The sequence below is a fragment of the Mya arenaria genome, chromosome 13, assembly GCF_026914265.1.
Source record: "Mya arenaria isolate MELC-2E11 chromosome 13, ASM2691426v1".
Taxonomy (NCBI): Eukaryota; Metazoa; Mollusca; class Bivalvia; order Myida; family Myidae; genus Mya; species Mya arenaria.
The window spans coordinates 41,784,664-41,804,648 of record NC_069134.1 but is presented as its reverse complement, the minus strand read 5'-3'; the positions used below and the strand labels follow the sequence as shown (position 1 = coordinate 41,804,648).

Sequence of the window (19,985 nt, the reverse complement as noted above, 5' to 3'; positions counted from 1 at the left end):
AAAAAAATAATGGCTGGCATTAAATGATAAACAATTTCATCAAATTCACCACAATCTAAGTTTTGCTGGAAACATTTAAGCATTCATTTATTAATTTAATTTTCAATCTTATTAAGTGTTTTTTTCAGTGGAAATCGGGAAGAGGCCATGTGGCTGTTTCAATAACGAATTTAAGTCGTAACTTCAATTATCTTAAATCTGTATTTTAACATAAATGTCACAATACATAGATTTTTTTAATTTCTTTAACTTTTTGTTCATTTTCAATAATGGCTAAATTTCAATTACATTGTAACACAAACATGTAGCAAATTAATGAAACCATGGCACTAAGATCATTACGACTAAAAATGACTTCCATCTTTATTGCCCCCAATGGAAATTTTGTTTGAAAAATTTTAACCTGTAAATGCATTAAATCAGAAATAATCAACATGCAAACCCTTCAATTAAGTTCATTAATCAAAATGATGGAAGTGGAAGCAATAGAATATAAAATAAATATGGACATAGAATTAGAAACAAACAGAACTATATCATTCATTAGCTGACGAACTATGGTTCCTGATGATGTTTAAAAAAAAATTAAAAAAATCATAACATTTTGCGAAGGTGAAAAAGTCGTGGCTGAATAGGACTATAATCTACACCAAATGATTAAGCAATGGTTCATCAAAGTAGTATTTCAGGTCATTTTTTATGGTCACACAGTTTACAGGTATATATCTGGTGTGTTTGTTTTTTCCGTAAGTAAACAACCATAAAACACTGAATAAAGACGTTACGACCCCCCCCAAAAAGATGGAGGAATGTGCGTTAAGATGTTTAGCACCCATCCTATTGTTGCAAAAAGAGAAAATGGGGGCACTGCGGCCGAACATTTTGACCTGAAATGTCAAGGTCAGAAGACAAATCTAGAGCAAAACAAGATGTACGCCAACACTCACTTTGCCATTTTAATGAGTTCATTAAGGGCAAATATATCTAATGAAAAAGTTACCATTTACATAATTGCAGAAACTTCATGAGGCCCTGACAGTCATCGATATTAGACTTTTGAATCAACAAGCCCAAATTAATATTCTATTGCTTGGCATCAAATTTTTGAACAAGCCCTGCTATATAAAATTCACAATTTGAGCAAGCCCGAAAGACATTTTACCAGTGCACGGCTTGCGGGCTTGTGCTAATTTCGACCACTGCCCTGATAAAATCTGTTTGTAGATTTACTTGTAAGAAAGCCATTGGTAATAATATATCAAATATCAGGGCCTCAAATTAGGTATCAATGATGCGTTAAATAGACCTAATCAAAGAGACTGTACTAATTCCTTGCATAACAGGAATATTTCCTCTAAAGGGACATAACTCAACTGTGCTTAAAGACAGAGTTGTGAAACTTGCTATACATTAAGCATATGATATTGCACATGTATATGAAGTTTCATATGAATTTCTTGAATGTTTTTAAGCTTAAACATTATTTAAGAGTTTTAAGCACCAGTCTGAAGACCAAATTTTACAGAAAATCTAAAATATCCATAAACCATACCATCACTGTGGAAACTTAAATCGTCGTTGACATTTTTCAAATAAAGCTTTCATAATCATTTGACATGAAAACAATTAAAACAGGAATTAAGACTTATAGATAAATTTTGATCAAATATGACCTTCAAATCAAGATAATGAAAACATTGATGACATAAATATTAAAGAAATTGTTTTAAAACCGAACAATCACCAAGATAAAAGAATTTGTTGCATAAAAAAACATTAGATAAAGGAGTGAAACAGGAGTAAAAATTACATTGATAAAATTGAGACAAGAACATGGTGAAATGAATTAAAAAGAGGACCCTGAAGTGAACCAACGCTTGTCTGTTCTTGTTTATTTTAAATCAGAAAAATGGGAAAAACATGACAATTATTTAAGTCTGTAGTTGGGTTTTCTTATACATGTTCATATCGTCTCTTGTAACATGTGTACCAAGTTTCATTCATATGACCATGGTTAAAGGAATTGCAATAGAAGACGTCACCTATGATACCATGGCAACAACAATACCTCGGCATTATATTTTTGCAAAAACAGATGACCTAATTATATTCTTCAACTCAATTATTACTAAATTTTATATCTTTTTAACAGAATCAGAATGGAAACAGAATTTTTGGATTTGTGGATCTATTTGTGGAATTAAATAGAAAATTGGATTAACATCCTGCATGGAATATTGGATTACTTTTTCAAATCAATTTATATCAATTCATATTTATTTCAAATTAAAGATTAATATTAATTCACGATACAAAAGCAATTCTATTTTGATATTAAAATTAGCATTTCCGTCTCAATGAATCTCTGTCATGTTTTTTTTAAACAATTCTGTAAATGTAATTAGGCGGAATGTAACTTGACTCCATTGATACCATTCGGAAAAGACTTAATGACTAAAAGGAAAAACATGTTGATAATCAAATTGAAACATTTGATAATCCCGAACAAAGGCGGGTTATTGTAACACAGGGTACATTGTTCTAGTCCTTTGTTTTACGAAATAAATGATTGACATTTATTTATTAACAGTTCTGTCTGCTTCACTTGCCTTCAATAAATTAAACAATAGCTCTTTGGTAATCTGCCTATATTCTGATTTTGACAAGACAGCTTTAAACAAAGACTTGAATATAAATAAATTGAAAAAAAATATATATTTTTAAAAACTCATTATACTCTTAAATATTCGCTACATTTAATTTTGGTTTGTCAAATTTTCAATATAACCAGTAGTTTATAATTTGAGAACGGTATATCTTATATTTTTCAGACTATTTTTTTTTAATAACCACAAATAAATCATAAAATACATAAAAAACAAGAGTTAACATTAAATTTACATCAAACAAAAATGTTTTTGTTTTATGAGATTTCAACAAAAAATACCTGCATTTAAAAAAAAAAACATGGCAAATAAAGTCCTCATAGTACAAACTGTACATGTCCTATTAAACGTGCAGTCTTTTAGAGAACCCTGTGTGCTAAAAAAGAACAAATTTTCCCTATTCAGCAACTTTTTTAAAATCCACTTGATTCAAGTCAAAAACATGAAATAACGATCAGTATCTGCTGCATCTTAGCTGTAAACATACCCTGCTGTGTAAATCAATAAAATGGTCGACTGAACACATGTGTTCAATTTATCAATACGCAACTTTCGGTCATCGTATGCAATAATGTACATTTTTTTCTTTATACGCATGACCTCGGCTGGTGCTTTAAAATGCTGGCCGTAGGAATGCAATTCATCGGAATAAATTTCATTATTTTGAATTTAGGGTTAAAGTATCCTTAGTTCATGTCACATAAGCATAAAATAGATCCACGAAGAGACCCCATCTCATCTTTTAGGGCATGCATGTTTAATAGGTTATTTACGGTACACAATGAAACGAACACAAACCATTACCCATCATGCGAGAAAAGCACTGAATCAGAAACAGACTGTCAATTCGATGCTATCTAAAATATCATATTTAATTTATTTGTATATTGTATGCATATACAAAATAAAACAAAAGGACATGATTGGTAAATACACTTGATAACCTGTATCACACTTCTAAATCTTGGCAAGATGTCATTCAAACAAGACTATGTCTCCTAATAATTTTGTACATTCAGCTCTATTATTGTGAGTTTCAAGGAAATAATAATGTCACAGACTACTTCTGAATCATATGTGCATGGGTCTATTTTGAATGACATGTTACACTTCAGATGTTTATTTCATGTTTTACGCCATATTACAGTTTCCATTATAAATAACTATACACATGTAATGCTCTTTTTACTGACATATGCCATTCTAAAGGGACTATTTCATGGTATGTAAAATGCAATTTAATGGAAAAAGAACACGAAAACAAGTGTGGCAAATCATGAGGAGTGTTAAAACTAAGATAATGACAGCTGGAACCCTTCAACAAATGTTGATATATGCTCAAATATTGTCTTTGAAGTCCACCATTTAAATGTGTTAGAAACGCGATTAAGCATAAGGCTGTTGAGTGATTAATTGACAGTATCATATGATTCTACACATATATATTCAATAAAGGTTAAAATATCCATCCGCTTATGTACTAGTCCTTGTGGTGGAGTGGATATGGTATCAATTTTCCATTGGTTTTTGTCTATACCAGCATGGGTTCCATCCCAACGGCAGGTGTTACATATTCTAATTGATCAGCATATAAACTAAAGTGGCAATATTTTTTTTTAATTATTAGTCATTCATAAAAGGTAGTAGAATAATATAATGCTAAAACTTATAAAGATATACTAGTACTCAGATGGTTAAAAGATTGATAGAACAGTGCAACACAGTATTACCAAATTAAATATGTTCACTTTAAATTCACACGCTATTCACAATTCTGTCCAATCAGCTATTGAGCAAAGTCTGTCTTGTTATAATGATGTTAAAAATGGGAATGATAAGAAGCTTTCCACTGTACTAAGTAGATGCTTTCATAATTTTTTTACTGTGTTGTCCACAAATTTATATAATTATATCATTGTGCAAAAGCATGTTGGCAAGAATCTATTATAGCATATATTGCTTTTGCCAAAAGTAAATGACATGCAACTAACAATACATGTATATGAGCGTTGCTTCGTCCATTCTTTTAACTGCAGTAATGTTACATCCACTATATTTTTAAATTGTTAGCATTGTTTTTAGAGATGAATTATAAACAGTATTTTCCCCAGGGCCTTACTGGGTGTCGGTTCCAACATGCTTAAACAGGCAGAGCTGGATTCCCAACTATCTTCAATTGAGTCGACATGCCTAATCCAGGCACGTCACATGTCATGAAAGAGGTGTTATCCGAATAATTAACAGTGCTCTATTCAGTTGTATGTATGTATTTCTTCAGACCTTGCGGTCAAAGATAACCCGTGAAAGTAAAAGCACTTATTTCCAACGGGGTCCTTTGTTTTTTGCTGAAGGGACAGCACGCTGAAGAGACAGTGGTGGGATACAAGGAAGTCCGGGTGCGATACCCTAGCTCTTTTTCGAAGAGACCCCTTGGTTCTTTTACGTGCTTGGTGTAAAGCACCGATACAAGGGGTACAACTTTCCTGGGTTAAACCAGTACTGAGTACACCACTTTTCCAAGCACTACCATTTAAATGCCAAGCGCCAGGCAAGGGAGCTACTTGTACCAATTTTTAACGTCTTTTGGTATGACGCGGCCAGGGATCGAACCCACGACCTCCCGCTCCGCAGGCGGATGCTTAACCACTAGGCCACGGAGACGGTTATGGTGTTAATCGATTAAAAAGCGCCCGACATCCCTTCAATAAATTCTTCGGGAAACATTGATTATAAAGAACTTAAACATGGTAAGCACATGTTAGTGAATACATACATAAGTACAGGCACTATGTATCGGGATTTGGGTATGTTCCTGATAACAAGTGAAATTGTCCAATTACAGAACCAAAAAACTTCAATACAACCATATTTAAAGTGGTTAAATTTGTATTTAATAATTTACATATGAAATTAGTTTCATCAAATGATTGAACGTTGTTCAAAATAAAATTTTGGCAAAGACACACCTTGACTTGATCTCACCTGTTGATTAGCTTCACCAGGTGTTTTGAATGCAATCAAAATACTACATGACAGCAAGACTTAGTGAAGTTGTCAAAACCAAAAAAACGAGAGCACTTTGGTACTACTTTTAAAACCATAAACACTTTTAGAGAAAGTCTAAAATAACAAGTGAACTGGAACCAAAATTGGCAGAGATCTGAAAACGAAATGTCACAGAGCATTTCACGAAAATATCAACATTCATGCAATAAACATGAGTGGCATCGATAGATAAACATTGAAAATACCTTCAAACGTTAATCTGAATAGTGTCTTGAATATAATTCCTCGATATAGTAAAAGTTTTCAGGAAACTATCACAGTCGTCAGTTAGTTGCGTAGCGGAAGTTGACTGTGACAACAAATATGGCGACTACCGCACTGGTGAAATATGAACTTGGAAAACAGGTGCCCCTGTTATTGGTTTTACTGAGCAGAATATGCTACGCGGTTAGTAAATTCACGATTTTGATATGTATGGTAGATTTTAAATGTCAAATATCAATTTAGAGTAAGGACCATTAAACATGGCTTGTTTTATCACGATTCACTCAAAAAAGTGGTTGTTGTGCAAAATATAGAAAACGTTTTTATAAATGATACTACCATTAATAGGTCTACTGTACATTTAAATGTGCATGAAATGCATAAAAAAATGAGTGAGTAAGTTTAACTTAAAGGTCGTTACTTTTCCAGGGTCATGCAGTGAATTGTCCGGGGTTTTTTGCAGACAACACGAAGCTCTGTAAACAGCACACGACAAACAAGAACTACACAAGGGTTTCTTTGAAGCGTGCAACTGGGCAAAAACTTGAAAAGCAGCTGCTTTACAGCACGATGTAGATACATGCAAATTGGAAATAAACCAACACGAAATGCACGTGTCTGTTAATTTAAAACCATTTTAATGTTGTAAGTGCAATTCAAGAAGTGAATTCAGGTCAAGAAAAATAGAATATCTTGATCCAAAAATGTCATTTCAATCACTTGTCAAGAAAATGGTATTTAATGTGGATATAAATGCGAATATAAATCTATGCACCAGATCCTTTTCCTTCATGTCGACCCCATGTTATGTAGATTTTACTTGTATGGTTGAACGCTTTCAAAAAGGAGTAAAAGATAATTGAAAAATTCCAGAAAATATCCATATGCATGGTTAAATGCTTATCAGAAACGACATACCATCTTAGGTTAACACTAACCATGAGTCTCAAGCCTGAAATACAGACGTAACAGGGCTGATATGAAACAAAAACATATACATAAAATAAAAAATCATTCCTCATCAATTCAGCTGTAAATATTCGTACCAGTCTTTTCAAAATATACAATGAAAAATACATAAAGGTGAGGGTTGTTGTTACCCAAAATGAACTTACAGGGTTTGCTGTCCTCGACGAGTCCGATCAAAATACGTAAGTTACAACTAAAAAGGTGAAAGTGTGAAAGGTAGCGAAAACAGCTGCCCTTACGATCTTTTAAACAATCGTATGAGGGGAAATAAGTATTCGGCAACACTTTGATATGAAAACCATTTCGACACAAGAGTATAGTGATATTTTTAATAGTTTCTTTTAGAATTGAAAAAAGAATTGTGCTATCCTTGTAAAGATTGTACCCAAATAAATGGAAAAAATAAAGAATATATTAAATACATTAAATTGTATATAAGTAACTCTACGCATATTATCTCGTTATTATTGTGTGTCGATTTTGGGACCATCTGGTGTCTAGTCCCTTTAACTTAGCCAAATTTTATTCGAGTTGAAATTTATTGTCATTACTTAATTAAGGACCATTAAGTTTGTATTGTACATATCGTCATATATTCTACTCAGTAAACGCAAATACAATGCGTGTAAGAGACTACAGTATTGACTATTGCTCTTGTTGAAAACTTACAGTGCACGTGTACATTAATTCACGAAGCGATAAACTATGTTGATAAAATTTAATTGCGTGTAAGGGAAACCACTGTGTAGAAACCACTGCGCACGACATATCAATACAGCTTTTTTTAGAAAAGCTTGGGGTTTCCCCCAATAGATGGCGCTTTTCGCTCTCTTCAAATGACGTCATTCGTAAAAATAGGCCGGCAGCAAACTTGAGTTGAAATGGCATCGCAACCACATAGCAAGAAACGAATCTGCTACTATTATGATGGTATGTTATTTTACAAATATGCTTTATAAAACATACAGGGCTATGATGCGATAGTTCTTTTTACTTAAAACAACGACTTCATCGCTTTTCATTTGTGTCACCTATTTTCGAGGTATTTTCGGCGTCGCGCGACTTTATTTTTATTTTTGTTATCTCGTGATGTTGGGGGGAAATCTGAAAACAGACGGAACTCCTCTTTCAAGTTATTTAAAATTAAAGGTGTTGCACTATTCTAAAAACCTCAAACGATTCTACTTTAACTATTAGAGACGTTTTGGTGTGACCTACTTTTTAGCGAACAATGAAAATAATCAAACTACGGAAACACGGCACTGCGAATTCTATGTGTAGCTTTGTTTCACCATAATTATTCGTCTTAAACTTATATTATACCATATATGCGCTGGAAATAATAATATTCTCACACATATTAAGGTATTTAATGTTTTTTGGAAGTGTTTAGCATTTTAAAAATATATTGTGTAAAATATGTTCAACTATGGAAGCTCAGTATTGCAAACTCTATGTGCTCATTAATTAAAAAAAATAACTGGGAAGTAAATGCCAGCCACGCTGTTATAGCTAGCAAAATTATTAAATTTATGAAGGTTATTTGTGATAACATTATGGATTTTTTTCAGGAATGTCTATCTAATGGCTTTTTGGCTGAATTTTGGCCAAATTCCTTATAAAATATATATTTTCCCCACATAATTATGTTTTGTTCATGGATTAGTTCATGTTATCAAAATTGGAAAGAAAATAATCTGCTGCATCTTGCATCTGAGACTCCTAGGAATCGTTTGGTGCACATATTACTTATAGGAATGTCATTATCAAGGTTTTTACAGCTATATTGGTTTTTCAAGTTAATTTGGTGTTTTCTGTGCCATGTACCTGCTATATAAAATTTCACAAATCACTACTGACACAAACATTTGAGGCCCTCAAAGTTTATACATGTATTTATTAATCAATGTACAGTCACACAGCTTAGTTTCAATGACTAACATTAATTAATCTACAAATATTATTATGCCCCCCTTCGAAGAAGAGGGGTATATTGCTTTGCACAGGCATGATGGTATGTCCGTCGGTCGGTGGGTCGGTCCGTCGGTAGACAAAAGCTTGTCCGAGTGATAACTCAACAATTCCTGGACATATGGTCATCAAACTTCACATGAATGTTGGGCCTGACCAGTAGATGACCCCTATTGATTTTGGGGGTCATCGGGTCAAAGGTCAAGGTCACAGTGACCTTTAATGGTAGAATAATTTTAAAGCTTGTCCGAGTGATAACTCAACAATGCCTGCACCCATGGTCTCAAACTTGACATGGAGGTTGGGCCTGACCAGTAGATGACCCCTATTGTTTTGGGGGGTCATCAGGCCAAAGGTCAAGGTCACAGTGACCTTTAATGGTAAAAGGTTGTCCGAGTGATAACGTGACAATGCCTGCACCCATGGCCCTCAAACTTGACTTGGAGGTTGGGCCTGACCAGTAGCTGACCCCTATTGTTTTTTGGGCTCAATGGGTCAAAGGTCAAGGTCACAGTGACCTGGAATGGTAAAAGGTTGTTCGAGTGAAAACTCAACAATGCCTGCACCCATGGCCCTCAAACTTGACTTAGAGGTTGGGCCTGACCCCTAGATGACCCCTTTTGTTTTGAGGGGTCATCTGGCCAAAGGTCAAGGTCACAGTGACCTGGAATGGTAAAAGGTTGTCCGAGTGATAACTCAACAATGCCTGCACCCATGGCCCTCAAACTTGATTTGGAGGTTGGGCCTGGCCAGAAGATGGTCCCTATTGATTTAAGGGGTCATTGGGCCAAAGGTCAAGGTCACAGTGACCTGGAATGGTAAAAGGTTATCCGAGTGATAACTTGACAATGGTTGCACCCTTGGTCCTCAAACTTGATTTGGAGGTTGAGCCTGGCCAGAAGATTGTCCCTATTAATTTTAGGGGTCATTGGACCAAAGGTCGAGGTCACAGTGACCTTGAATGATAAAAGGTTGTCCAGGTGATAACCCAACAATGCCTGCACCCATGGCCCTCAAACTTGACATGGAGGTTGGACCTGATCAGTAGATGACCCCTATTGATTTTAGGGGTCAAAGGTCAAGGTCACAGTGACCTTGAAAGCAAACTCGACAATTCTTGGACCTATGGTCATCAAACTTGACATGAAGGTTGGGTCCATGCATATTTCATTCAGTTGTCCATATAATCCTGACAACATGGCGCTCAGGGGGGCATAATGTTTGACAAACATCTCTTGTTTATAAAGGCCTCACTGTGTCCCAATTATGATCACTTTGTGTCTCTAATGCACCAGTCAATTATAACCACGCCCCCCCCCCCCCCATCACATCACTAATTCTTAGGGATATTTGTCTTCAAGTAAAACAACAAAAAACTGTTATAATTTCAGGTGACATTGGCAATTACTACTATGGACAGGGTCATCCCATGAAGCCACACAGAATTCGTATGACACACAACCTCATATTGAACTATGGGCTATACAGAAAAATGGAAATCTACGTAAGATATTTTTTCATTAAATATAGTTTGATTGACTTAATGCTTTCTTTATAAACTTAAATTAAAGGTGCGTTTCACAGCCATTGTGTCGCTGGTGTTATCATTAGAGTGCCAAACTGTAATATTGACTATATTTTCAACACTATTAAAGAAAGATATTACTTTATAACATGAAATTTGTTCAACTATTTATCAATGACTTATGAGCATATGCTTATAGCAAGCCACATATTTCTGGAATGAGCTGATCATGAGAAGAACCGATTTAAAACCATTTTGAATCGATAATTTTCAGGGTTTTTTTTACTAACAAATTATTATATTATTTCTCAGTTGTCAAAATTTGACAGTAAAAGATGAACAGTTGACAGTAAAAGCTTGAATTCTTGCATTATTGCTAGTAGACATCACATCTTTAAACAAACCCTGATATATAATATCCAGAATTTGAGCAAGCTTGTGCTTATTTCTACTACTGAATATTTGTTAAATCGCAAAATAAAACAGCCTGTCTCCCGGGAGACCGCTGATGTTGCACTGTTGTGACAAACAATAATAATCCTAGTTCTTGAATGATACATTTGGCACCAAAAGCGTAAAACATTTGGTCATTGATGGTCTATTTTCCAGCGCCCACACAAGGCTACTCAGGAAGAAATGACCAAGTTCCACAGCGATGACTACATCAAGTTCTTGCGCAGCATCAGGCCAGACAACATGTCCGAATACAACAAACAGATGCAAAGATGTATGCACATTTTTAAACAGATATTACTTTTTTAGCTGTTATGTTTCGTAGATGAAAGTTGGAGTTATGTAAAAGCATTTTTCATGTTTACTGCATCATTTAAAATTTAGACAAGATATATTCAGAATTATGAGTTTTGTAAATATACAGTTTATGTGAAAAGATGCCAAACAGTCAGACATGCTATGTGATGTTAATATTATCTGGTCTGGCCAAAATGCATTTTGTAAAAAGAACAGAATATTTGGCAGCGTCTTTTTGTCTTGACAAAATATTAAGTTTTAAAATATGACATATTTGCACAATTGTCTGAACATTTTTTGTCTGAATTTGCTCAGTGATGTGATACAAGTACATAATTATTAATTACAATACATCTGATTTATATTTATTTGTTTGCAGTCAATGTTGGTGAGGATTGTCCAGTGTTTGATGGCATGTATGAGTTCTGTCAACTCTCAACTGGTGGATCAGTAGGTATGTTATTGAAGTTATATTTTTGAAGTGTATTAAACACAAACAAAGTTTTATTGAATATTCTGAACAAATTAGACTTTCAGTTTTTTGATACCATTTTCTAAATGTGCTTACAGAGAACATTGTGAAGAATTGTATAGAACAATTGTTGAGCATAATTTGTTTTTAGTCAAATTGAGTACTTGAAGGCCGTTCCAGTTAAGGATGATAGTCACAATTTCAATAATCTTAAATCTGTAGTTAATGCTTTTCATTTCCTCAGCTGCCTTTTAACTCTGATACTGGCTAAAGCTAATAGTAATTATCTTAGTGCCAAAGTTTCATTATTTTGTATCGTATTTGTGTGAATTGAACTTTAGCAAACATTAATAAAATCAATGTATTGCCATTTATGAAGTTAATACAGATTTAAAGTAATTGAAGTTACAAAAATTCTTTATGAAACGGCCACCCCCAGGCTTTTAGCTTTTCACATGAGTAGTGTATGTACCATATTTTTCATCTTCAGCTGGAGCTGTAAAGCTGAACAAGCAGGCTGCAGACATTGCTGTCAACTGGGCTGGTGGGCTCCATCACGCGAAGAAGTCTGAAGCCTCAGGATTCTGTTACGTCAATGACATCGTACTTGCTATTCTGGAGCTTCTCAAGTATGTTATATACATATTCATATACCGCAGAGTGTTTTGAAATATGTTTATAGTCAAGTTGGCTTGATGCTAAGAAATATAAAAAAATGTCCAAGGTAAATATTTTGAAATGTATATAATCATTTGGAAATAATATTCTAAGCCCTTCTGTTTCTATATGATCTTTAATAGAATAGACACTGAAAGTAATAAATTAAGTAAAACTAAAACAAATTTGATGGTTCTTTTCATGTATTAAGCAAAAAATACAAATGCTACTCAATGAATGGAGTAGAAGTTCTTAAGAGCTCCTTAAAACTTATTACTGCTAAACATTTCATGTCCCTTTTAAAGAATCTTGTCAATATTAGTTTTTACTTGATTGAGATAACATTACATTGAATACAGATATTGAGTACCTTATTAATGATAAACCATTGTGAAGCAAAATTATTTTCTTATTTTTATTTTTGAATAAACTAATTTGGAGCTTTTAAATTTTCTAATGAAATATTTTCACAGGTACCACCAGCGAGTGTTATACATCGACATTGACATTCACCACGGTGATGGGGTCGAAGAGGCGTTCTACACAACTGACAGAGTGATGACTGTCTCATTTCACAAGTACGGTGAATACTTCCCCGGCACTGGCGATCTCAGGGTGAGTGAACTTTGATTATTGTGTACTGTTTGATTGCTGCCTTTTCATATACATTTGCCTTGTATATATTAATGAAAAAATCACACTTGTTTTACCTTCAGGCAAGCCAAAATATTTCTCATGGAAAAAATGAAAAAAAGTTATTTTACCTTTTCAGATAGCCAAAATACTTCTCATGATAGTCAAAATAATGATATTTTGTGCAAAGATGCTATTTTTAGAAAAAAGAAATAAAACATGTGAAAATAATTTTTGATTTTGGAATGATAATCATCAAAAGAGTGGTATTTTTACATGGTAAATGGTGTTAAAGTGTAATGTTGTACTATTGTGAAGTATGTTTGGGTTAGGCCAAACTGCAGCCAATAGGCACAGACAGACCTTAATAAACTCTTGACTGAAAAAGATTGATAAAGCAAAGTGAATAAATCTCATCAATTGTAACTACCATACTTTTTTTATTCATGTATCTTTTGGTTAGAGGTGTGAAGAGCTGTAGGTGTTTCCCAAAGATTGTAGGCTCGATCGTTGCCAGCGGCAATTTCTTATAGCCTCTCAAAATGGGTACCAGTACTGGTTTCTTCCCAGAAAATGGACTCAAGCGTCAGTCTTATCAGTCTTTGTCACAATCAACCTATCAGAAATGAGTATGAATTTAACATGTTTCTTTGCAATCCACAGGATATTGGAGCTGGCAAGGGGAAGTACTATGCTGTTAACTTCCCTCTCAGAGACGGTATTGATGATGAAGCCTACGAGACCATCTTCAAACCTGTAAGTCTTCTGCTTTTGTCGTTATAACTACTTTTTCTTAAGCTTAAAATGATTTTTATACAGATATTGATCTTTTTACAGTTGTCAAAACAAACCTGCAAACTCTGAACTGGTTAAACATTTGTTGGGCCTGCAACATTTGCCAAGGAGTATCAATAGAATTTGTTTTAATTTTAAAGACTGGATTTTACTTACTTATCTAGTACAGCAAATAAGTTGGTAAATCTGTCACCATACTGGTCTGTGTCTGTAAACATCAAAATAAGGGGTTTTGTCCTTAGTTCATGAAAATGCATGTTGCGGTTGTGAAAACATTGGTACAGCATTGTTATCCAAGATGGCCGCCAGAAATTTTGAGCAGCTTCAGCTACTGCCTACATATTTATAATGACTTATATGATTAAGCAGTGCACTATAAAAAATAAGCATACATTTTAATTTCTAGAGTCCAAATTGTTATATCTTAAATATTTCCATACATTTCCATTTCGATATGCAATACTTTCCTAGGTGATGACCAAAGTGATGGAGATGTACCAACCCAGTGTGATTGTGCTACAGTGTGGGGCAGACTCCCTCTCTGGTGACAGGCTTGGCTGCTTTAACCTTACACTGAAAGGTACTTGTTACTCTGTCATAACTAAAGTAATAGAAATAGGGGCGAAATCTAAAATCAGATTGTTTAAAACCCTTAAAAGCTTTATACTCATAATAGATTGAATGCCATTCCCCTACTGATGACAAAAACATATAAAAAATGTCTACCTGCACTACCTGTTTTTGAAATAGATGTAGCCCTAACTGTGTAATCAGGGGGTTGTTTATCAAATAAGGATTTAAAACCGTGCAATACTACTTTTCAAAAATCTGTATTTATAAAATGGGTCCTCAGGTTCTTGATGAAATGGCTTCCTTGCTCCCAAAAATTTGACATGCAAAACGAGACATGCTTTTTTCAATTGGAATACCTTGGCCCTCTCTGCTATACAAGTCTCTGATGTTTGCTGGTGCATTAGTAAATGTAGTTTTTTAGATTTAAATGGAGGAGATGCCTACACAATAGGTCTCTGCCTGTTCTTTATGTTAACTGTCAGACAAGCGACTTCTTTGTCTAGAAAATATCAGAGCAGCACAGAATCAGGTGTATTACCACACGATCTACTAGCAGCGTAGTTAATGCCTAGAATTCTGACATAAAACTATTTGAATGCATATGATGATAAAATTGGTTATTCACATATGAAATGGCAAAATAGAATTAAGAAAATGCTGAAAATATTCTATCATGCAAAATTCATTGAGCATACTGTTACATGTATGTTTTAATACAAAATCACGAAATATTGTAGCTCAATTAAACAAATGTATTTTACAGGTCATGGAAAGGCCGTAGAGTTCATGAAGAAGTGGAACTTACCACTGATGTTGCTGGGAGGAGGCGGTTACACCATCAGAAATGTAGCCCGGTGCTGGACACACGAGACCTCCATTGCGCTGGGTGTGGAAGTGGCCAATGGTAAATTTACTATGTGTCTGATTGGGTTTGGAATCATGTGGTTGTAGAAGATTTTATTATCCTGGGGGTGAAAGTTGCAAATTGTAGCACTATTATTTATTTTTTTAATGGAAGTGGGGTGCGGAAAGGGGGTTAATTTTGATTTCATTTGATTATTTTATAGAATAATTGAAAGTAGAATTTAAATTTAGATGAGATAAAAGGTTAACTGTAGATGTAATCTAGCTACTTAAATGAAATTGCATTCACTATGGTAGATACTGCGTTTAAACGTGTCTGCCATGGAGAAAGGCTTTTATTGATGCTTGCTCTGCGGTGCTTTTGTTCTTCACAATGATGCATTGTCCTATGATGTGTTTGTAGAGCTGCCGTACAATGACTACTTTGAGTACTACGGACCAGACTTCAAACTTAACATCAGTCCTTCGAACATGGCAAACCAGAACACCAACGAATACCTGGAGAAAATCAAGTATGAACTTTAAACTAAGTCTGATTATCAAGAATGAACTTTAAACTAAGTGTGATTATACATGTATGCTGGTTGACGTACATATGCTAAATTTGACCATTTTTTATTAAAATCAATAAAGTAAATGATGATTAAATTCAATGACTAATGTGATTGTCTTTTCAGGACTCGGTTGTTTGAAAACTTGCGTATGTTGCCCCACGCGCCAGGTGTACAGATGCAAGGTAGGTTAGATAACATTCACCAAGTTCAGAGGCTAACTTGTTAAATGTTGGCATTTTATACCATACTGATGAATAAAAAGACAACCATCTTTGCATTCAAACGTCTTATAGTAGATAAATTTAAGGAAAATATATGGTTAAAATATCACTTGTTCCTGTGAAACATTTTTTAGTAAGGAATAGTTCTTTGGTAAAGTTGGTTTCTTTCTAAAAAAAATCCTGATTATTGGAACTGCCAAAGTTAATAAATTATTTTGAGATGCAATTAGTTTTGGTCAAAGGTAAAACACTGGTAAATTTTAAGTCGACCATGTTGCTGATGACATTCTATTGATTCCAGCCATCCCAGAGGATGCACTAGCTGATGAGAGTGATAATGAGGACAAGGAAAATCCTGACAACAGAATATCAAGTGAGTACAGAGTTTATTATTCCCGTCTGACCCACCAGCCAAGACTGGTTATTTATTTCACCAGCCAAGTGTGGTTAAATTGGGACTGGTATTTTATTTCCCCAAATTAACAATAGACAAAAAATGATTTTTTTAAATAAAATTTTCAGTATGAAGAAAGCATGAAGTCTTTTTAAATGAATGGACAACATTGGAGTATTTATTAAGTGCTTAAAACATACACCAAATATTGTCCATTCTTTATTAAATGTAATGTTAAGCTTTTCTACCGCATTTATTTACGGAACTGTGGTCAAGTTAGCACAAGCACGCAGGTCGGCATTACTGTTTTGGACTTGATTTAAAATATGATTTTAAATAGCGCTTTTTGTCATAATTTGCAAAGAAAAATAGTGAAGTAAGCTGTCAGGCTTGAAATTTAGCCAAATGTGTTAATTTGACTTTACTTATTGGTAACATTTCATTTTCCAGTTCGAGCAAGTGACAAAAGAATTCACTGTGATGAGGAATTCTCAGACTCTGAGGATGAAATGTCTGGACCTAACGAGGGGGGTGGACGCAGGGACAGGACTTCACATAAACCCAAATCCAAGAGGCCGAAAACTGAAGAAGAGAAAAAGGCAGAGGCAGCTAAAGGTTTGAGTTTGATTTTTAACATAATATGTATAAAAATCGCTATTAATCTTGTTCGTCCTTCAATATATATTTTTCTAAGCCTTGATAAGTTATTGCCCAGATTCCAGTTTACCAGCAAATAGGATTATATTTTGGCTATAAATGATTGAAAATTACTACCTAATCCAATTTATTACTTGAATGAACTTCCAATATGTAAGCCTTACAGTAAGGGCTGCTGCACATGCCCTTTGGTGGGATATTTTGATAAGCCCCACATACACGTAAAAGATACTTACAGTATATTCCAGTCATTCATTCTGTAATATTTCTTAAGTTATCTGAGAAAAATTAAACAACTGTTGAATACATGAAAAAAATAATCATTTTTAGCTCGTCTGTTTTTCGAAGAAAAAAAGTCGAGTTATTGTGATAGCCTTGGCGTCGTCGGCGTCGTCTGCGTCTGCGTCTGCGTCGTCGTCGTCGTCCAAAAACTTTAACCTTACCTCATAACTCAGACGAGCGTTGGCACCCACTCCGCGGTGCTCTTGTTATAATCTGCAACAGTTAAGTAATTACAAAATGTATGTAAGTTTAAGTAAAAATAAGTCTGAAAAATGTTTATTTATAATAATTTCAGATAATTAATTCGATATCAAAAAGGTATTACATATTTTTGTTAATTTGCAGCTGAATTGAAGGATGGAGAAAAGAAAGAGCCTAAGAAAGATGGAGGTGATGCCAACGAGAACGCTAAGGAGACCAAGGAACAAACGTAAGATACCATGTCATAGATTTAATTATTACACTTGGTTGTCTGTGTAGGACAGTGGTAAGCACACTCATGAAGGTGATCTAGGATTGATTCCCGGCCTGGGGTGATCAATGCGAGTTTGGTTGGTGGTCACTAAATCAGACAAGTGGCTTTTCTTCGGGTTCCCTACGGTAGTTGTGCCAAAGGGAGTGACTAAGTATGTTAAAATGACTTCTTCAAAATCATATAAAAATGAATGATTACATTGTATTGCTAAAATTACAACATAAATATCATAATCAAATTGATCGTACAAGTCATTTTATAGCAATACTGGTTGCTGTGAAGAATGTGTGATTGTTCGTAAAAAAGGAAGGTAAGTTGTTGGGGGAGAAAAAATGAAGTGTCCTTAACTATTATGTCTTCCATTTTAGTGAAGAAAAGGAAAAGCCAGCAGCACCAGAGGGAGAAAAGAAAGGTTTGTATATATTGACATTTTAATCAAGGAACCAAGCCAATTAATGAATAAAATTAAAATTAAATTGTCAGCTTTTGTTCATAATTGTGACTGATTCTTAAGGATTTTTTTGTAAACTATTCTCTATTGTATAACATATATGACAATCTTTGACAAACTTATGTTTCCAAATCCAGGAATCTTGAACCACAAGGTAGAAATTGTAAGTCTTTTTTAAGCAAAAAGTCTAGGTTTTATCATAGCCTTGGTGTCAACAGCGACAGCAATATCAATGTTGTGCCAAAATGTCAACCTAGGCTGTATTGACTTTAAGACTTGTTGAGTTATGCCCCTTGTTCTGTTGAGTTGATTTTTTTGTCCATTTAAGACTTTGAAAACCCTTGGAACAGCTGAATATGTATGTACCAACAATGACGTGAGTTATTGTAACTAATAAGTTTGTTTTGTTTTCCAGCCACAGAGCCAGCTAAGACAGAAACTCCGGCTGAGGAAAGCAAAGAACCGACAAAACCAGAAGAGAAGGCGTTATAGTCTGCAAATAGTGCCGATCTGGACATAACGCAGTTACTGTTGACCTTAAATAAACTGCAGAGACTTAAAATAACATCACACATCAGCAATTTGCCTAGCTATTGCCTAGTGATCAGAAGAAACTTGATGTTTGTTATGAATATTCAGGTTTTTGTCTTTAATATCAACGAGTGTATGTCAAACTATCATAATGTCAAAAATTTTAGTTAAAAATTGTGTCTAGGTTTCACAATGAATTGAGGGTGTTATTGGCCAATTTGCACAAGCTGTATCCTAAACAGCCAATAATACAAATTGTTTTGAAAATAAGTAATATCACTTCTTACAATTACAAATAATACAAATTGTTTCAAAATAAATTAATATTTCTTCTTGGAATTGCCAATTCTAAAAAGTGGGTGTACGAGATGAGAGTTGATAAGGGGGCTGTATAACTATTGAATATTGCTTAGCAGGGAGTCAATGCTGTATATTGAAACTTTGTGTGAATTACACTGACAGCTGGAGGTCTGTTACAGTTTTGATCAAAGTGTGAAATGTGTTGCAGTAAATAAATATTCATAACGTTAACATCAGATTAAATAGATTATTATAATTTTGAATATACATGCAAATTTGACTATATATGGAAATCACATGTATGGTGACGAGACACCAGTATGATTTATTTTTTGAGAGTGAAAAACGTTTATCAACAGCCTTATTATAATTATGTGATTTAATATGAAGAATAATCAATTTATGTCTGCTATTTGTCCTTTATCACTGAATTTCATTCCATCTCTTGCGTATATTTTTAACATTCTTGTTCTCTTAAAAGGTTTGTTTTGCATGAAATTTTATTCCATTTTGTATTGCAATTTCCAAACATTACGAGTTGTCAAAATGGAGAAGTGGAAACATTTCAGTAAAAAAATCATGGTTTACAAATTTAACTTTTAATACATGAAGAGATAAGTAAAATATGTAGCAAGATTTCCAAACTTGTGTTCATCCCATTTTCATTTCCATTTATCATAGCCATTCATTGATAAGCATATATCGTTAAAAATAGTTGAGTAATAATTTTGCATGCTATGTCATGAAGTCTTTTTATGAATGAATAAATTAATGCAATGAAAAATAGTGTTGTTTTAATTCTTTGAGAAAATGGAATCGTGTTACACCACATTAGTTCACACAAGTTGCTGCGTGTGTTATTGACGCACATGCCGAGTGATCCATGAATTAAGAAAACTGTATTTGTGTATTCCCCATGATACATATACTTATGTGTATCCTTTCATGAAGAAATTGTGACAGTGTTTGTAGACC

At 34.1% G+C, this 19,985-nt stretch overlaps 2 protein-coding genes across 2 annotated transcripts in view; one reads left to right on the top strand and one right to left on the bottom strand.

Annotated features, from left to right (window-relative positions):
* The window catches only part of LOC128213662 (zinc finger protein GLIS3-like), a 41,666-nt gene extending 35,625 nt beyond the window's left edge, over nt 1-6,041 (bottom strand). Inside the window, exon 1 of the mRNA XM_052919661.1 lies at nt 5,918-6,041. The gene's annotated coding sequence lies outside the window, so the exon portion shown is untranslated. The remainder of the gene's footprint in view (nt 1-5,917) is intronic.
* Nucleotides 6,042-7,745: 1,704 nt separating this feature from the next.
* LOC128213367 (probable histone deacetylase 1-B) lies at nt 7,746-19,794 on the top strand. The gene is made up of 16 exons (XM_052919014.1): nt 7,746-7,835; nt 10,268-10,380; nt 11,011-11,128; nt 11,531-11,605; nt 12,114-12,252; nt 12,754-12,895; nt 13,577-13,669; nt 14,180-14,288; nt 15,045-15,185; nt 15,549-15,657; nt 15,823-15,881; nt 16,222-16,293; nt 16,765-16,929; nt 17,599-17,683; nt 18,097-18,140; nt 18,595-19,794. The coding sequence occupies exons 1-16, from the start codon at nt 7,787-7,789 to the stop codon at nt 18,669-18,671; spliced, it is 1,590 nt and encodes a 529-aa protein (XP_052774974.1). The 5' UTR covers nt 7,746-7,786; the 3' UTR covers nt 18,672-19,794.
* Nucleotides 19,795-19,985: the final 191 nt, after the last annotated feature.

Coding starts and splice junctions, on each gene's coding strand:
- LOC128213367 (XM_052919014.1), top strand. CDS start 7,787: ATGGCATCGCAACCACATAGCAAGAAACGAATCTGCTACTATTATGAT. Junction 11,129..11,530: donor CAACAAACAGATGCAAAGAT/GTATGCACATTT, acceptor ATTTGTTTGCAG/TCAATGTTGGTGAGGATTGT. Junction 16,930..17,598: donor AAAGGCAGAGGCAGCTAAAG/GTTTGAGTTTGA, acceptor GTTAATTTGCAG/CTGAATTGAAGGATGGAGAA.